General features: G+C 39.8%; 1 protein-coding gene across 8 annotated transcripts in view; it reads left to right on the top strand.

Moving 5' to 3' along the window:
* The window catches only part of GRIA4 (glutamate ionotropic receptor AMPA type subunit 4), a 224548-nt gene extending 210898 nt beyond the window's left edge, over positions 1-13650 (top strand). For 2 of the 8 annotated variants that reach the window (XR_014578151.1, XM_083820243.1), the window contains 3 exons: positions 2387-2501; positions 4685-4819; positions 11126-13650. Coding sequence is in view for 7 of the 8 variants with exons in the window: in XM_083820243.1 (XP_083676369.1) it covers positions 2387-2501; positions 4685-4819; positions 11126-11290 (415 nt within the window). In the remaining variant the exon portion in view is untranslated. Of the gene's footprint in view, positions 1-2386; positions 2502-4684; positions 4933-6086; positions 6270-11125 lie in introns of those variants that run through there. The other 6 variants (XM_083820245.1, XM_083820246.1, XM_083820249.1 and 3 more) reach the window with 6 other exon arrangements.
* The last annotated feature ends 4828 nt before the right edge of the window (positions 13651-18478 follow it).

The following is an 18478-nucleotide window of genomic DNA, read 5'->3' as shown; positions in this document are numbered from 1 at the left end:
CTCTTACTGTTTTGAGTGTGTACTTTTCCCATCACATCTGCCTGATTTAAACTGAGATTCAGGAAGAGTTTCAGCAAAAATAGTGGAGGGGAGGAACAAGCAACTGGCCTCTGGTACATGACTGGCTGTATTTCAGGGAAGAGTAGGAATTGAATTGCCTCATCTATGTTTGCCATTGCCATTGCTATTGCATTCAGTTATATATTAAAGATAATATGGCAATTTTAAGTACGAAATTGATTGCTTCCCCCCCCCCCCCAGAAAAAAAATGAAAGCTGAGACAGTGCAGAAATGATGGTATTAAAAGGACTACAGCTGCAAAGAAGAAAAAATCCATGCCTATATCAGGCTTTGTATACCCGAACTGTTTGTGCTGGGAAGAAAAAATAAAAAATAAAAGCACAAAAGACTGGGAGGCAGGCTTTCTGATTTGTCCCAGCTTACTGCTGGTCTTAATAGTTCATACAGAGCCCTACTTATCACACCATTTTAATCAGTTTAATCTGCAACAGCTCCATAGGCTTCTGACTGTCCATGTGAGACCTGTACCTGGACATCCCCAGTCCTTGCCATAATCAGCCCCGTTACACTGCTGGGATTTGGGAACAGTGAAATTCGGCTTAGTGCCAGTGCATGGCATGCTGCAGATGAGGACTATCCAAATAATATTAACTATTTCACACGTGTACTAGAAGCAAACAGAGGATCATATTGACAGGCAACATGCCAGCAACCCAAACTGCTGCCCACTCCTTTCTCACCTGTGGGACTCTCGCATTCCACTTTCAATCTGCACGACCTGCTGCCACAGAGCCTGAAGGAAAAAATGCAAGTTTGAATACTGAAAAAAATGAGAAATTCATGCTAGCAGCATCATATTCCATATGAATTAAGTGTGGGGGATTTGAAAAGTGGATGAAGCATTTCCTTTATTTAAAGAGATCACTTGGGAGTACCTGAGAATCCTCTCACCCAGCTGTAGCTGTCAAAAATCGTCTTTTTGCTGTGACACTGAGGCTTCCTCAATAGCAAATTTTGGCAGTGTGCTTCATCCTTTCTTAAATATGAAATATATATATACGAATATATACACAAATATGTCTATACATAAGCATTTGAGGATTTCCTGTTAAATAAGTTACAGTGTAATTACAAATTCCCTTTCTCTTTTACAGTATCCATTTTGGCCGGCTCAGTTGTCCTGTACTAATTGCCATTTGCACTGCATTCTTTATTTTTATTTTAAGCCTTGAATTCATGAGTAGACGTTTTAGCAGGGCATGGACTATGGTGCATTATGAGAGATTAATGGTACCACAGGAATCCACTGGTGCACAAGATCAGTCTCTACGCCATCCAGTGTCACCAGCAGCCCATCTATCATGTGCTGTTTCTGCTTATCTGCCTCGTTCTCTGATATATATTGTATTTTCATGCACACCTGCACATAAATAGATACATATATGCCTATCATGTTAAGAATTGGACAGTCCATGGTTCAAAGTGGAAAGCATAGAAAATAAGTCTTAATCATTTGATAGGCTTTTAGAAAACAAACTGCTGCAACTGCATGAGGTGGGGCATTATCATAACACTTTATATTATTCACTGAGTTTAAGTAACTTCAGTGTAAACTCATAGTGGTTCATGCTTTGAGGCATTAGAATATGTTTCATCTCAATGTTTAACTCCATTGCATCACCCATGGCAAACATCCCAAGGAAGATACTCTGAGTAGTAATTAATCACCAGCCTGGGACCCTGAAAGGCTTAGTTGAGTAAGCAAGATGGAAAGAAAAGCTTTGAATTTGGAAACAATGTGGAAACAGGATGTGAATATATATGAAATACTGGCTGTGGTGTTCCCAGCTGAGGTCCAGGACAGTGGAAGTCGGCACCTAGGGTGACAGCAGGTCTGTGCCAAAGGCTGTGGTGACAACCTGCAGAAGCAGCTCCTTCTCTTGCCAGCTTCATTTTGAGGGCAGTAAATGAAATAGCTATGGCCAAGTCATGTTTCTAGCTTGTATGCTTACAAACCAACAATGGATAGAAAACAAGGAAAACTATGTTTGTTAAGTCATATATGCAGTTGTATTGTATATATCTCTGAAAGCTATGTTGTTAATGTGTCTAAGCCAATAGTTTTGGGTTCACAGTAATTGCATACCATTTATTTACAAATCTTCCCCAGCAGTATGTGCCTGTTACCTAAAGCGATGGAGCAGGTCCCGGTCGTATGTCTGTCTCTAAACCTGGGCCAACAGTACATGACATAGCACCCACTGTGGCCTCTGCTCTGTCACTTTGCAATGCGATTCTATGTAGTTTTACTTGAATAACATAAAATAACATATATAATGTTATTTATGTTATTTTCCACGTGAAGAACTCCTGTAAACCTTGCCGTTTTGAAACTCAGTGAGGCAGGCGTCTTAGACAAGCTGAAAAACAAATGGTGGTACGATAAAGGTGAATGTGGACCCAAGGACTCTGGAAGTAAGGTCAGTCGCTGCAGTTCGGGACCTACTATCGTGTTCACAAAGCAGTAAAGGGAGTAATGACCAAAATGACTTAGAAGTAAAATAAGCAGCTGTAGACACTCACAGAGCAAATTGGCTTTGCCCCATCTTGATGGGGGTCACACTTTAATTTAAAGAAGCACTATTGCTTTCTGAAGTCTTCAGTGGTATAAATCACCATAAATCACCCAATGTCCTCCTACGAGTTGAAGGCAGCTGTTGAAGAGTTACAAGGCAGAGTTTTTGTCTGGGGGGAAGCAGGTTGGGTTGGTTGTTTCCATTGTGCCTACGGGGGATGTACCTTCCCTGTCTGCTACTTGAGCTTGGCTCCACTCATATCTTCTCCTTTCAGGGCTGGCTAGCCTTATGGTGTCTTTGGACGGGGAGAAGCACTAAGGGGAAGGATTTCCATTTCTTGCCCCCATTAGTGAGGTCTCTTGCTCCTCAAGCAGCCAAGGAAGCCCTAGTTTAAGCTTTGGAGTGAAAGGTTTCAATAATTCGTAGCTTTCTACAGCTACCCGTATTTACCCTAGTCCATTCCCAAACTAATCCTCAGAGCTTCAGGGAGCTCATGAGGACAAGCCCAGAAGGAGGTATTTTTCTGGTGCACCACAGTTAGTGCCAGCCCTGTGTTCTGGGAGTCTGAAACATCCCCGTGGTGCCTGTCTTGGTGCCAGCTTTTGGTGCCCAGAGCTGAGGGGACAGCATGAGGGCAGTGACTGCTAGCTCTCCCTGCCCTACACATTTTGCTTTTCTTGCAAGTGGTTTGGAGAAAGGAGTGACAATCATCAAGGGGATGGCAGAACACCCATAAAGCACAGCTAAGAAAGCCTCAACCCACTGTGTCCATTAGATCCAGGTCCTTCCCAGTCCTGCCTGCTCCTTATTCCCAAGTTCCATGTTAGCAATTGCCACCAGAGGAACTGAGTCACCTTCAAGGTATTCAGTCCTCTTAGCCAGCTAAAAAGAGACAGACAAAGCAGAAGACTGTCTGTAAGCCCCAGACACCCCTGTACACCCATGGAAATTATTACTGTGCTGATCTACTGACTGCACAATAAATAGTGCCTCTTTAAATTAAACCCTAACGTTGAGCATAAGTTAACATTTCATACAAATTACAATTGGAAGTTAAGTACTCTCCTTACTTTAGGTAAAGATTATATAGTCTGCTTAAGAATAAAGCTTTATAAGTATCTTAAGGCACAATGCAGTATATGGGAGTCAATCCTGAGAGAGTTCCTTGAGAACTGTGCTAAAATTGCACATGGATTTAAAATCCTAACATACATGATTCATAACTAAGCAGTGAAGTATAGAGAAATGTAGAACAATCATTTGAAGTCTAGAGAAATGTAGAATAATTATTTACAACAGTAAGTCCAAAAAGGTGATCGTTTATCAGATGTTGTATATTTAGTAATTTGCTAAAGAAAGTTATCGTTGTTTTCTAAATTTTAAATAATGTGTAAGATTTAATAAATTACTGTTTAAAATTGTACTACTGCAGAGCCTTAGTCCATGGGCATGTTCCAGAACTGTATAATAAAACAAAAAAAAAAATTACAATAATCAGTAAGAGGCAAATATATGGTGATGTGTATGGTACAGTGTGCACTTTCAAAGAAGTGTTTGTTCCAATAACTTGAGCCTCACATGTTATTTTCACCTGTCACTTAAGTAGCAGAAAGTCAGTCTGGATCTTTTGAATTAACATCAATGCCTACTACAAGTGAAATTTGTCTTTTCGTGAACATCAAGCAAAATCTTGTCTGATGTAAATGGATTTCTGGATTCCAAAGCTTTTAAAGAGCTTTGTGTAAATGCAGTTTCATGTCAGTGTTAAAATGTCCCTTAAAGAGGACTGGATGTGTCATCGTTCAATTCTCCAGCTAGTGGAAGTAATGCTTTGCAGTAAGTAAACAATGACATCTCAATATACTCGCAACATACTTATAATACTTTGATGTTGACCAGGAAAACTAGGTGCTTAAAATATATTTTATAGATCCAGATAGGTCAAATTTTGTGAGAGGCATGTAAATGACGGTAATTTAATTTCAGCTAAATGTTGTTATTTATATCTATTTCTGATGTTTTAATGTGTAGCTTGTGCTGCAGGGGTCTGGATGCCGGGGTTAACTGTGTCACTTCTGTTTCCCCAGGACAAGACGAGTGCCTTGAGTCTCAGCAACGTTGCTGGAGTCTTCTACATTCTGGTTGGAGGCTTGGGCTTGGCAATGCTGGTGGCTTTGATAGAGTTCTGTTACAAGTCCAGGGCAGAGGCGAAGCGAATGAAGGTGGCAAAGAGTGCACAGACTTTTAACCCAACTTCCTCGCAGAATACCCAGAATTTAGCAACTTATAGAGAAGGTTACAACGTATATGGAACCGAAAGTATTAAAATTTAGGGGTAGGACTTAGGGCCTACTACAGTGAGTGGGTGATGCATCTTGTACCGCAGTGTTGTGACATGTCTGTCTAGTGGTGCTTGCTTCTAAACAGAGCTTTATATTTTGGAAAACTTCAGTGCAAAGTGGTTCAGTTTTTTTGGCTGCAGATGTACAGCATACTATTCTATGTTGCTAATAGACATCTGCATTGCAAGAAAATTTTAACATAAAAACTACGTTTATAACAACTAAATGTTGTTCAATCAGTTGGGAAATAATTGGTATTTGAAATATCCAGAGGGCCAGTGTTTAATTACTTGATTGGCCAGTCTGTTCTCTTAAACATTTGCACTCTACCGATGACAAATTGCTGTAAGCTTTTATTATTCTCTGTTGGCCCTAACTGGGACTTCCGTACATTGAGGATTTAGGATAGGCAATGTCACTGAACCATAGTTAACCTAATGGAAGACAAGGCACTGTTACAAGAAGTCTAAATGTTGTTTTACCTTCTCCTCCTCCTCCCCACCCTGCTCCTCACCCTCCCTTCGATACATGTTTTATGCTAATTGTGTGGCTTTTTTTTTTTCCCCACACACAATATTCTGCTTCAGGTCAAGCTTTGTCCACCATAATAACAACCAAAAGTCACTAACTAGTGAACAGACTTTGATTATTGTCCTCAGCTTTCAGTAATGTGCTTGCTTGGCTCGGGACTCATAGACATTCACGCAGTGATTTCAGACCAAAATGCTGATATTGCTGAGCTGCATCCTGCGTAGTTCCCCTTAGTAGGTGTGTAGGGATGGTTTACCAATGCATTTGGTCTCATCCATGCAGTGAGCAGCTTACTAATCATTAGTCAAATCAACTCCCTGACCTTTGGAAATGGTATGTAGCAGCACACTAAGCTTCTAAACAGAATTTTTCCATAGTTTCTAAGCTAAACTGGCTGCTTTGTAATAGAGGTGTGCCAGTCCCCTGCCCTCTCAGTGCTACCTCAAGCTCCCTCCCCTTGCCAACAGCAAGCCTCACCTCTCCTCTTCTAACAAAACAGAATTAACAAAAATTAGGTGAAAGGAGATGAATAGAAATGTTATGTTGCCACCTAGAAAAATTTTCAGAGGAAACAACTGGAGATGCAATTACTATTTTCTATTTATTATTTATATAGCGCTGGAGTACACGGCGCTGTACAATAGGTGAAGTGTGCCAAACACATAACAGGTCCCTGTCCCGAGGAGCTTACAGGCTAAAGGCACAGCCGGTACAATACCGAACCATACAGTACAGAGCAGACACAGAGTGAGCAGAGCATGGTGTTTGAGCATGGTAGCTGGAGCGCTGCAAGGAATAGGTGGGTCCTCGGGGGGCGAGGGAGGGGGCTTGGCGTGCGCTGGCTGGGGAGCTTCCCAGACGTGCTGTCGCGGTGTGGTTTTCTTTGGTTCCCTGTTGTACAAGAAGTCATGACCCTGGGTATACGTTAATTGTAATAGAGCCTGATTTCCCCACATAAAAAATGTCTCAGCTGTGCACTTAGTTCACTAGTGAAAATGTGAGGCATGGAAATAAGCAAGAAAAAGGCCAAACCTCCAGTGCACAGCAGGTGAACACCACTGAGAGCATCCCCAGCCTAGTATAAAAAACAATGCGTGCATATCAAAGCAGGGAGCTCCAGTGATAACACATCAGCAATCCATTTTTATAAGCAAACCCAAGGTATATTGACAATAGTAAAATATAGTTTTTTACTGTTCTCTCTTATCATGAGCAATGCACTGTTCAGCAGCAGAAGTCCCAGAAAGCATATTTCTTGTCAAGTTTACAAAGCAAAATGCATCCAAAATATAGTCCTAAAGAAAAATAAAAAATAAAAACCCAAAGCTTTTATTCAAATACTGACCTGGCCCAAACTGGCTTTCCAAACTAACCCTGGCATGACTTGAGTTCCCACCCAGTGCTATGATTACAGTACAACAAATGCTATTATTATACTTGCAGAATTTATTTTACCCTTACTGTCTTCTGCACATAAAAATTAGCGCTAATTCAGTTTTGTCTTCTAAGAAAAGAACCTAAGTACCTTTCTCTAAACTTTGAGTTTTTGTGTGATTTTTTAAAACAGAAAGTTGAATTCTTACAGGAGAAAATATATTTTAAAAGCCAACATTTTATTTAATTTAAAATTCATGTTTGGGCCAGTGGTAACTTCTGATAACATTTTAAAAACATCTCAGGGTGCAGGCATTTAAAAACTTAAAAAAAAATACTTAGGAATTTTAAGCAGATATTTATAGAATTCAGAAATTCTTAATTTTCCTTATCTAGTTTGTTGTAATAGTTACCTGAGAAAATTTTGAACCTCACATAGAAGAGCTTATGCTTGTAGGTGGCAGACTGCTGAGGTCACCTCACACTCTCGGGCAGAGCAGGGCCACCTGTGGGGCTCATACCCACACGGGTCATAAACCTCTGCCAGCCGACAGCAGGACAGAGTTCACAGCAGTCTTTACACATACTTCTGCAGAAATATGCCTGCATTTAGCACTTCAAAACCTCTGATATGTTTATTTATCCAAGGAGTAAAGGGATCATATTAGGACTAAAACTCACTAATACGGAAAGACACTTGGCAGTCCTAACCTGCATGAGTAACCAACATGCTGATTTTTAAGCTGACACCAAAAAGTTTTAACAGTTTATGTTTTAAACTGATACAAAAAGGCTTAAATAACCCACTTGAAAATTAATATTCATTAACATATTTTCTTCTAATTTAGTCCTGTAGAAAGTAAGTTGCCTCAGGGAAATTAACCCACTGTGAGGCAGCAAAAAATGGAAAAGTAGGACTAGTACACATGCATGTGATAAAGATGTTCAGATGGAGGGTTATTGAATCTGCTCTTGGCAGGGTAGGAGATGTGTTGTGAAGAGGGAGCAATCCCTTCTTTTTCTCCATTTTCCTGTATCAGCACTAAGCCCTTAGCACGCCAGTCAGCCTGATAGCCTGGGAACAGTGCGGAGCCCAGCTCCCCTCTCTGCAGCTGCCCCAGAGAAAAGCCCTGCTGAGTTCCTCCCATCAGACCCACGGGTGTGAAGGGGATTATCCCAGGGATGCCTTCCCAGCCACAACCACACGGCTTCTCCCTGGGCCGTGAGGCACACCAGCCAGCTTCCAGTTCCACTGCCTTCTCTTGCTCTCCCAACCCATGCTGTTCATAATTGACCAAATTAACTACAAAATTTACCAGAAAGACACACACAAAAAAAAAAAAAAAAAAAAAGTTAACTGCTAACAAGGCCAAAGTCTAGAGGATGGCTCACTAAACGTGTAATCTATTTATTTTGACTTATATACTTCCAATTCAACATAGAAAAAAAAATGAAAGTTCATCTTCAATATCTGTGCCAAAGACATCCCCAGGTGACCCAGGTACTTAAGTCTGAACAACAAAGAACCCACACAACTGGGATACTTGTATTGTATAGACTGAGGAGGTCAGCTTCCTAAATTCCCATTTCCCAGTAGGAACAGGACAGTCAGTGTTTTCAAGTGTTTAAGTCAACAACTAGTTTAATCAAGACTAATGATATTAATCTGAAAACTAACACTATTGCTTAGTTTGGAAACTAACACAGTTAACTGTTTACACTTAATGCACAGAGACTTCCACAACTTTAGTAATATTCACAGTAGATATCAAGACTTTTCCCTCTCATCCCAGCCTCTCCTGAAACCATTTCTATAGCCGGGTCATAAATCTGAAATTGTAACAGCAATTAAACACGGTATTAGCCTGGCTCATTACCCATAGCTTAGTTTAAAATAAAACACAGAGACATATCTGATTACTTTGCTTTATGGCACCTTCCTGAGTACAAGTTTGACCTGCTCCTGCTGACTTTGTTGACTGTCTGGGTTGTTTCCTGCAGTGTGTTGCTGAGCTGTTGTTAATCTGTACCGTGAGAAGAGAGGAATTGCCTTATTGCAGCTTTTTCTGTTAGTCCATGGAAGGCTGCTGAGAAATTGTTCATTATTCTCTTTTTTTTCCTTTTTTATTTTTTGTTGGTAGATCCCTTTTTACTGTCTTTCTGTCCTAAGTGTGTTGTCAATGGCCAGAAAGCTTTATAGACTGAGCTAGAAAACCATCAAGCTTTGCATAACTCACTCATCTCATGTAAATTTCTTTCTTGGATTTCCCATTAGCAAACAGATAGCTGATCAAAGTGATGGAGAGATGTTGGTACACAGCGATGACTTGCTGGGAAATTTAACCAAATCGGCTGTCCCATTTCCAGCCCAGTCTGCATTGTGATCTGATCTGGTCTCTCATCCCTCCCCAAAACTCATGGCTAAAGATCTTTTCTTGCCATTGACCAAACCATGTTCTGTGCATTTCTGCAGGCAGCAGAACCTTGACATACATTTGCAATAGGACTGTGGACATGCACCATGTGGAGTTTCACCACATTGCATTGTGTCTGTGCTTTGCAAATGCAGTTTTTTATTTGCTGCTGGGTGTAGTTGAAGTTTTTGTTATTCAGCAGAACTCTGTATGGGCCCAGGTCCCCACTCACTCTTTATCTATTTCTCCCTTTTGATATCTAGCTTTTGCGTTAGTTCAAGATATGCTGGGTAACAGTCCCTGCCACAGATTACTGTGGCAGCAGGGAGACTTTTTAAAGGAATACTATGGACTTTGTAATTGACGATTAACGAAGTTTTTTTCAGCTGAAGGGGAATGCCATAATGCACTCTTTAAGCTGGGGTCTTATTCTGAAATTTTTACAGTAATTGATCAGGAATTTGCTCTTATATCCATATCCTGCTGTGCGATAAAGGCAGCTGTACTTTGGAGAATTTGTTTTTGAAGGAGCCAATAACAGCAATACAATATTAGACTGGTGCATTTCATAGAAGTGCACCCAGAAACTGTGGAAACATTTGGGAGTTTTAAGGAATCTCCCTCATCCCAGTTTAGGGCATACTGATACCTTGGAAGGAGAAACCGGGCTCAGAGGGACAAAGACCTAAATGCAGAGATCAGTAATAAGGCAAATAAAATGATTTCATAATGTTTCTCATCCCTTTGCTCCTATGTGAATGAACCCTCCTGCCTCTCTCTTTTCCAATCACTATTTCAGATTACATCCCTGCACACCAGTTACAAGCATTAGTTGAATAGACTATAGCTTCAGCTGGCTAGAAATCAGAATTCCTCCACTAATTAGTATCTTATCACAGTATCTTTGAAATCTGTTTCAACACAATGTAGTTTGGGTGCCTGATATTCCAGGTATCCTTTCTGCGTTGGTTGACCCTAGACACCTCCCCTGACTTCAACCATCTAGAAATCATTCAGTCTAAGCTATTTCTATTTTAATGGGAGAGCTCTTTTAGATTAGTTTGCTGATTTTTGGATGGCTGAAGTTAGATGAAATAACTATAAATATTTTTTTCTTCTGTTTGAGGCAACCAGTCTCTAAAGATAGTTTGTTTTGATTTACCTGAAGGTAAAGATTTTGAGGTAGCATTTCTTTAAACCATCATTTGGAAAGTTTAGACCTAATGTTAAGAACTATAGAAAATGTATTTTCTCTCTATAAACTACATTGCCTTTGAAAGTTCCCACCTTCCCTAATTATAGGAAAATATATATATGAAAAGAGATTTGAGAATGGATGCATTATGAGTAGAAGTAATAATTTATTTAGATTTGGTCCATGGAATTATCACAAAGACAGCTATAGCAATTTGTAAGCAATTTTCAGTAGTTTTATTTTATCTTGAAATACCTAGTTGAAGTTTTAAGACTACAAATGCCTGTGCATGACTTTATTCAAAGGTGCTAATGCTTTCAGGTTTATGAAAGGTCTTATTGAATGTAGTTTGAAGTAGTTTAGTTGAAGGTATTCCCTATTCTGTTAATTTCTTGCTCAAATCTGGAATTTATATTTAAATTGATAATGACTTATTGTAATAAAATTTACCCTCAGAGTTTCTAGCCTTTTTCCCCTAGTATGCATAAATGCTATGTATTTTACATATATGATTATTATTTTTAATGTTAATATGAAAAAATGCAGATGTCTAAAATTTAATATTTTGGTGTTTGTTGTGTCCTGGTTTCTTGAAGGGCAGAAATGTTCTAACACTTTTTTCTTTTCTCCTTTTTTGTTTTTTGTTTTTTTGGGTTTTTTTGGGGGTGACAGCTTACCTTTTCTGAAGCCATAAGAAACAAAGCCAGATTATCCATCACGGGAAGTGTGGGTGAAAACGGCCGCGTATTGACTCCCGACTGCCCGAAGGCCGTGCATTCTGGAACTGCAATTAGACAAAGTTCAGGATTGGCTGTAATTGCATCGGACCTACCATAAAAACCAAAAAAATAATTGAGTGCCTTAATCAAACTGTGTTGGTGACTGATGGGAACACAGCACAGACTGTAACGACATGGGAGTGTCATTGATGAACTAATAATTTGGCTGAGAAAGGGAAGTACGTCCAAATGCGCCAGACATCATCAGCAACAATGTGTGCATGAGCTCAGCTCGGAAACCCAAACTCAGATTTTATATCAGGAAAATTCATAACTTAGTTTTGTTGGGGGGAGGGGGCTGGGAAGGGTGTATTAACAGCAACAAATTTCACTTGAGTGGACTTAAAACTAATAAGACTTGCCAACTTAGCGCATTAAACTGTGAAGAACATGCTCAGAAAGGACAACATTTTGGTCTTTGTCTTGACAAAGAGAGAAAAATAGCTATAGAAGTCAATGAACATGCTAACCTGTGTCTCCAGAACATCAATATATACAATGGAAGAATATTCAGCTGTTCAGCTGTAGAAATGAATCACTAAACTGTGATAAGAAAATAATAAATATGTAAATCCTGTGAAAAAAATAAAGAAATTATTTACATTTTCTTTGAAAAAAAAAAAGAGGAATATTGAAACATGCTTGCTTTTTAACTGATGTAAATTCGGTAGAGGACAACACAATTCTTTTTTCTAACCATCTTAGGGAACAATTCATTGCAATAATTGATATAAAATGCCATCACTGTAATAAAATTCAGAGACTTTTTTTTTATAAAAGTTGTTGGTCATCCTCTTGTTTGCTGTTACCTTCATTCTGTTCCATCATTCTGTGTTCCACAGATTTGCATCTGTCTAATACAAGAAAGAAAATGAAAAAAATGTTTAGAGTACATCATCAGTCTGCAGTGTAGAATCAAAAGAGACTACGGGTCACTCATGTTACAGATATTATTTATAATCTTGTTCTGTGTAAGAAACTGTGGTTTTTGTACCCACCAAAAAGAATAAAACAACAAACGTTCTTATAATATCGACAGAGCTTGAGTTGTTTTCTGATCATTAGGGACCATTAGTTATGTCATCTGGAGAACTGAACAGGATTACTCCAGGATGCAGGACCTTATCTTATACAGTCTGGGTGCCTGCACATTCATGAAGTGCTTTGAAGTCCTTAGAGAGGTGGGACTCTGAACTGCCAAAGTACCATCATGATTATTCTGTAGGTGTTTTGGTACTAGTCATTAAAGTTCTTTCTGATAGGTTAGGGAAGCATTTAGTAATAGTGTCTGTCCTCTGGGGGCTTCAAGGGATGTGGTACTAGGGAGCAGGAAAGTAAAGATGATGTTTTTTCAAAATGACTTGATACATACAGTGTTCATGGTACCCAGCAACCTCGGCTTTCATCATCCAGCCTTTCAGTGACAGGTGAGGGAAATGCTACCAGGCATCATTTGAATAAAATCCTAATGTCTACAGGAGTAGGCATGTCTGTGGGTGCAAAGTTGCAACAATTCTTTACTCGTGATGGCTATTCCCCTTGGCCATGCTAGACACTGGAGTGGTCTCCAAATCCAAGCCATTACCATCAATGTAACAGCTCCATTTCAAGGCCCAGACTGTAAATCAGACTGTAAATCAGATTCATACTCAGATTAATCATAGCTTCTAATGCCGCTGTGATTTTTTCAGGCCCACAAATTTTCATGTTCAGATGGCTTACATTTCACTATCCTCTGTGGCTGGTTCTTCTCTCAGGTCCCAGGGCTTCAGGAATGGGGCCTAATGGTGCCAAGCGATGGCCAACACCCAACAGCTACAGCACAGAATAAACAAATAAAAAAGCTCTATGGACTTGAGATTCATCCTATCTAATATGGAAAAGTAAGAGGTAGCAAAGCAAGTGTTAGCTTCAGTTGACTTATCAATATAGGTATTAATTTATTTACTTCAAATACTCTAGATACCCTTTATAGTTACTAGAGATAGATAATCAATGAGACTGAATAACCTCATCTTAAAGCAGACATTAAAATATCAAACAACTGAATCACGGTGTAAAAAACATGTATCTTTCTGCTGACTATAGTCTAGTCTGAGTGTGACCAGTTCTTACACAGATCTCGGTAGTGCAAGCAAAGGTGAAGATGAGGTGATGCTTACCCCTAAGGCATAAATACTACTGAGTGTGCAAGGGTCTAGGAGGAAAACAACACGGTATATGATGAATTGCTGTGACTCAGCCTATTGTATAATCCATGTTTTACCAGCATGTTTAGCTCATTCATGAGTTACTGTGAACCATTTTTGTTTTGGTGGCCAGAATGGTGATTTTGCTGATTTTCCTGTTTGAGCAAAGCTGTGAGCTCCCTCTCAGACTTCTTTTTACATTTGAATTAAAAGAAAACAAAGTTGCAGGGCTTTTTGTTTGTTTGTTTGTTTGTTTTTGTTTTTAAAAAAAATGGTTTGTCTTGATTTTTCCTAAAGTAACATATTAGAGGATGGACAGACTGGGAGACTGAATGTGAAGGATGCTGTCTATTCTGTTCTGCTGTGCCTGTCTATTTTTCCAGGAGTTTGTCTTCAGCCTTTCCTCATTCAGGATGTGAGCAATGCCAGTGCTGTCCAGGGATACATTACTGTCTTCCAGTGTTAATCCTCTTACATCCTGCCCTGTCTCTCTGATGTATTACATCTATTTACTTCAGCAGACAGCACATCGCTACAGTTTGGAATGTCCCCCATGGAGTTCATTCTCAGTGCCTAAGTTGGGTTTCCACTTGGAAACAAGACCTCACAGTCCTTTGGGATGTCCTACCCAGTGTCAGTAACTACCAAGGATCCCCGCAGAGAGGATTCACAATCAAGCAGCATGAGCAATGTGGCCACCGAGCAGCTTGGCCGTGGAGTGCCGTGACCCACCAAAGGGCGCAGGGCCAGCAGCCACAGGGGAGAATCGCTGCATCCTCTCACCACTTCCAAGCCTTGTCCTTGGCCAGGGAATGCTTTGTTCAGAGAAAGCTCGGTTAGATGAGGTGAAGAGGAGACTGTGATGTGTGTAATACAGTGCAATGGATATGAATTTAAAAAAAAAAAACTTGGTGGGAACATGAGAGAACTGACTAGAATTTGGGGGGCTGAGAAAGCAATCCCCAAGTATTAGTCTGCCACAGTGGCTTACTCAGTTGTCTTATTGAAATGGGTAACCTTTGCCTGACTGCTACAATCATCTTCACATATCTATCTCAGGTATCTCTCAGACTTTTTTCTCTTGTCATTCTCCTGAAACACACATTGCTCACTCCTCTATGTTTCTCCTCAACAGGACTTTTGAGGATCAGTGCCAGAAGGTAACCTCCTACCTTCTGGAGGCAGGAAATATGACCCGAAGGAGGAGGAAGCACCCTCAGGTCAGGTTCAGGAATATTATGGTCTCCAGTCCAATAAGCATGAGGGTCTAAGGCTCTGTCATTAGATCAAGACTGTTTCAAGGTGTAAGAAATAGCAATGCAGCTCCTGGTGGCTGCTGGGCCGCATCCTATTCTCTTAGCACAATGGTCTCAGCTCTTTTCCATCCTTCTGCCTTGCTTTTTCTTCAGCCACCTCCATCAAGCAGCTTTCTGACAATCACTGTCTTGAAGGGGGAAAAATAAACAAGGGAGTCTACTGAGTAAAGGAGACTATTAATATCGAGGCAATGACTCAAATATCATTCACACTTTTTTCCAAGGTTTGTCCTCAGAAAGAACATGGGCAACAGTACTTGACCCATTTTCCTTCACATAGGCATCTGGTGCCACCTGGGGTGCCCCAGGCCATGCTGCCAGGCCTCCAGCTACAGGACCAGTAAGTGTCCCATCAACCCCAATTCATACCTGCCAGTCCCAAAGGTATCTCAATCACTATACAGAATCAGAAAAAAAAATTCAGGATAGCCATATGTGGCCAAATTATTTAAGTCTCATCAAAATTGTGATTCTTATCAACAAAAGCCACATTTCTGCTACATATACCTAGGCATTTAGGGTCACCTGAGATGCCTTTGAGTATCCTACCTGGCCTCCTACTGGAAGTCCAGAAAAGTATGAGTCTGCTGTAGATCCTGGATCATCAGATCTAAGAGCCCTGTGCAGATGTCAGTGGGAGAGTAACTGAGTCGTGCCCAATAGTCTGTTCAGCTGAGTTATTTTTGCACCTCCATTAACTAGATCTCCACAGAATGTGAAAAGACTATAGTTTTCCTAAAGATGTCTACAATTATCTTAATCTTGAACAGAATGCTATATGCATTTATCTGTCTCGAAAATATTTTCAGCCTTGCTGTAACAAAGTGCAACTGATAACGTTAATACTTACAACAATATGACGCCTTTTTTCAAAATAAGTGTCCTCTGAGCTGGTGTCAATCACAGCAGGACAAGCCTGATTTGACATTCGTCGTTATATTTGTTGTTTTTCATTCTACGCCTTCAACTCTCCCACACTGGTAGTGTGTTGTATTAGACACCTACTGAATTCAAAATCAGTACAGACTTGCTGGGTTGTCTGAGGACCTCACAGGCAAAGTTAGTATTACACAACCAATTTTATTGCTGAATTTCACCAAGAGAGTATCCTGGGAGCTGAATGTACATGCCCTGAGTTGAATTTGCCTCAGTGTACTTAAGAACAGAGCCTGGGAAGAGGAGTATAACTTTATATTACTAGCTATAATCCTTGTGTATGGTGGAGTGGTACCTGTCCCCTGCTGTCCCTTAGGGGTTCTGTTTTGGCTTCTGCCCTGGAATGACGTCAGAATGAAGAGCAAATATTCTTTAGTTTTGTGTAGAAGCTCCAGTGTTCTTCTGCCACCTCAATGTGCAGGCAGACCTTCACACATAATTAGACAATTACAGCAGAAGGGAGTTCCTGAAGCTCTCAACTGGCAGAATATACCTGCTACACTAATTCTAAAAGCAGGAAAAGAATGGTAGCCTGAAACAAGCTGCAGTCAGTTGTTGTAAACATGGATTAATTAACACCGTTACAACAAAACGTGTAATTGGCATGCAACAGGCAGTTAAACTTCAGCTGGAATGTCTAAGGGCAAGAAGTCACGAGCAGAATTATAAATAAAAATGTAGAATCGCTTCCTTTTCTAAATGAGATGAATGTTGCAGGTTCCAAATAACTTATTGATTTCATAACAGTTGTATCAAATGTAAGGCCAGGCAAGCTGAAACTAGTAAATAAGAATCATAGAATAATTTAGATTGGAAGGAACATCTGAAGGTCATCTGCTTCAAACCTCCATTTAAAGCAGGTCCAGCTTTGAAGTTAGATCCAACTTCAAGGTTAGAGAGGTTGCTCAGGGTTAGTCCTGTCAAACTTTGAGTATCCCAAATGCTGAGAAACCCTAACCTCTCTGGGAAACCTCTTCCAAGTTTCGGCACCCTCAATATAAAATAAATATAAAGTATATAGTATAAAAAATATTTTCCTAAGATCAAAATCTTCCTAATAATTTTTGTAGCTGTGCACTGACAGCGGATTCAAAAATGTAGCAACTCATATTCCAGGTTGCTTTCCTAGAAGCAAATAGATATTATTATTTGTGTAGCCGAGCTCAGAACCTGGACCAATCTGTTAGGATAGAGAAAAGGCACCCTGTCATCATACTTCAGAGGAGCATGCACTACTGTCAGCCTCTCCTTATGGCTAAAAAGAGGATTCACTCTCCCAGCTCACCAATCCATCATCTTACATTAGCATCAAACATTAAAAAGTTATAAAGGCCATGGCCTGAATGTCTTTTTAAAGTGACATATTTCTAATAACTTTAAAGATCTTTGGCATGATTAAACTGTTGAAGCGGACTTAAAAGTGCTTTCAAATGAATAATATATTTTTCTAAAACTGTAGAAAAAATCATGTTGCTTTTTCAGTTGTATATTTTAGCTGTTCCTGTGAGGATACAAGTACTAAGGTACAGATTCTACTCAGACTTATACCTGACAGTAATTGTTCAAATCTATGCAGAACTCGTATGAAATGCAACCAGTGGTGTGGATAGGGAGCTCTGATCTGGTGAGATTTATACACCTATTTTGGTCTTATTTTGTAGAAGTTTTGGGGAATATAAAAGGTACAAGACTGTAGAAGTTTAAATCCAGTAACTGATGAAGTGTCTTGTTACACATTAACAGTAGTCATCAAGTTCATAACGATGTAAAAGAGGAGGTGTCTTCCACCATACCAGGCTATGTGAGAGAATTTTCATATTTTGTTGAGCAGACCACACCACAAAACTACAAATTATTTTTTTTGCCTGTATTTTAAAAGGAACATTTTAATATTCTAATTACCTGTAATACTGTCAATTGGTAGATTTTCCCTAACTTTGATACTAAAGCAATAATAAGAAAAAAAAAAAAAAGTGTTTTCTGTGGCTAAAGAGGAGAATCAATATTGGGAAAAAAAAAAAACTTTAAAAACTTTTAATAGCTTCAACACAAAGATTAGGAAATAACTACTTGAAAGCCTAAAGAAAATTCAGTGGCATTCTGAGGACATCTGTTGATATTTGGGATGACATTAACTTCATTTTCAATGTAACTATCTAGGAACTTGTACAATGCAGCATATCTGACTGATTTTAGATGACTGTGGGGGAGATAATCATGCCTTACCAATCTTTCCTGCTTTTTGTTGGTGAAGGCAACCAACGATGACTAATTCAAATGTCGATGTTTACACTGCAGATGTCTACACTTGACCAAGCAACTCCTACTCGTGGAGACCTAAGTCCAACCACCAAAGTGTGAAAAAGAGTGAGACTAACTCTGATTGTAACATCAATCAGATAAGGAGACAAGGACACAGTTGCTACCATCACCTCCAAAGGCTATATTTATGACATTTGGTCTCACAGCATCTGAAGCCTGGAGGTGGCTTGTTTTCCACTTTATGTGTAAACAAGTTACTTAGGACTCTGCTTTTCTCATAGCAGCCATTTAGATACCTCCAGCACCTAGAGATAACCGTTTACCCTCAACTCCAAAAAATTATGTTGGATAGCACACATTTAATTAAAATTGCTGATGCCACTGGTGAGCTGTCAGGAACCCTCATGTCAGTAGTGGGATGCCCTGAAAAGGGAGCTCTCAAAGTAGAGATGAGAGAAGGTGAGAATGCATCTCCCTGCTGGGGCCTGATGCTAAATGCATCTCCAGCACAGCTCAGGCATGACACTTTGGATCAAGAGTGCT

Source organism: Anser anser (genome assembly GCF_964211835.1).
Source record: "Anser anser genome assembly, chromosome: 1".
Lineage (NCBI taxonomy): Eukaryota > Metazoa > Chordata > Aves > Anseriformes > Anatidae > Anser > Anser anser.
The sequence above is the reverse complement of the archived record's forward strand: the minus strand, read 5'-3'. Positions and strand labels throughout refer to the sequence as shown.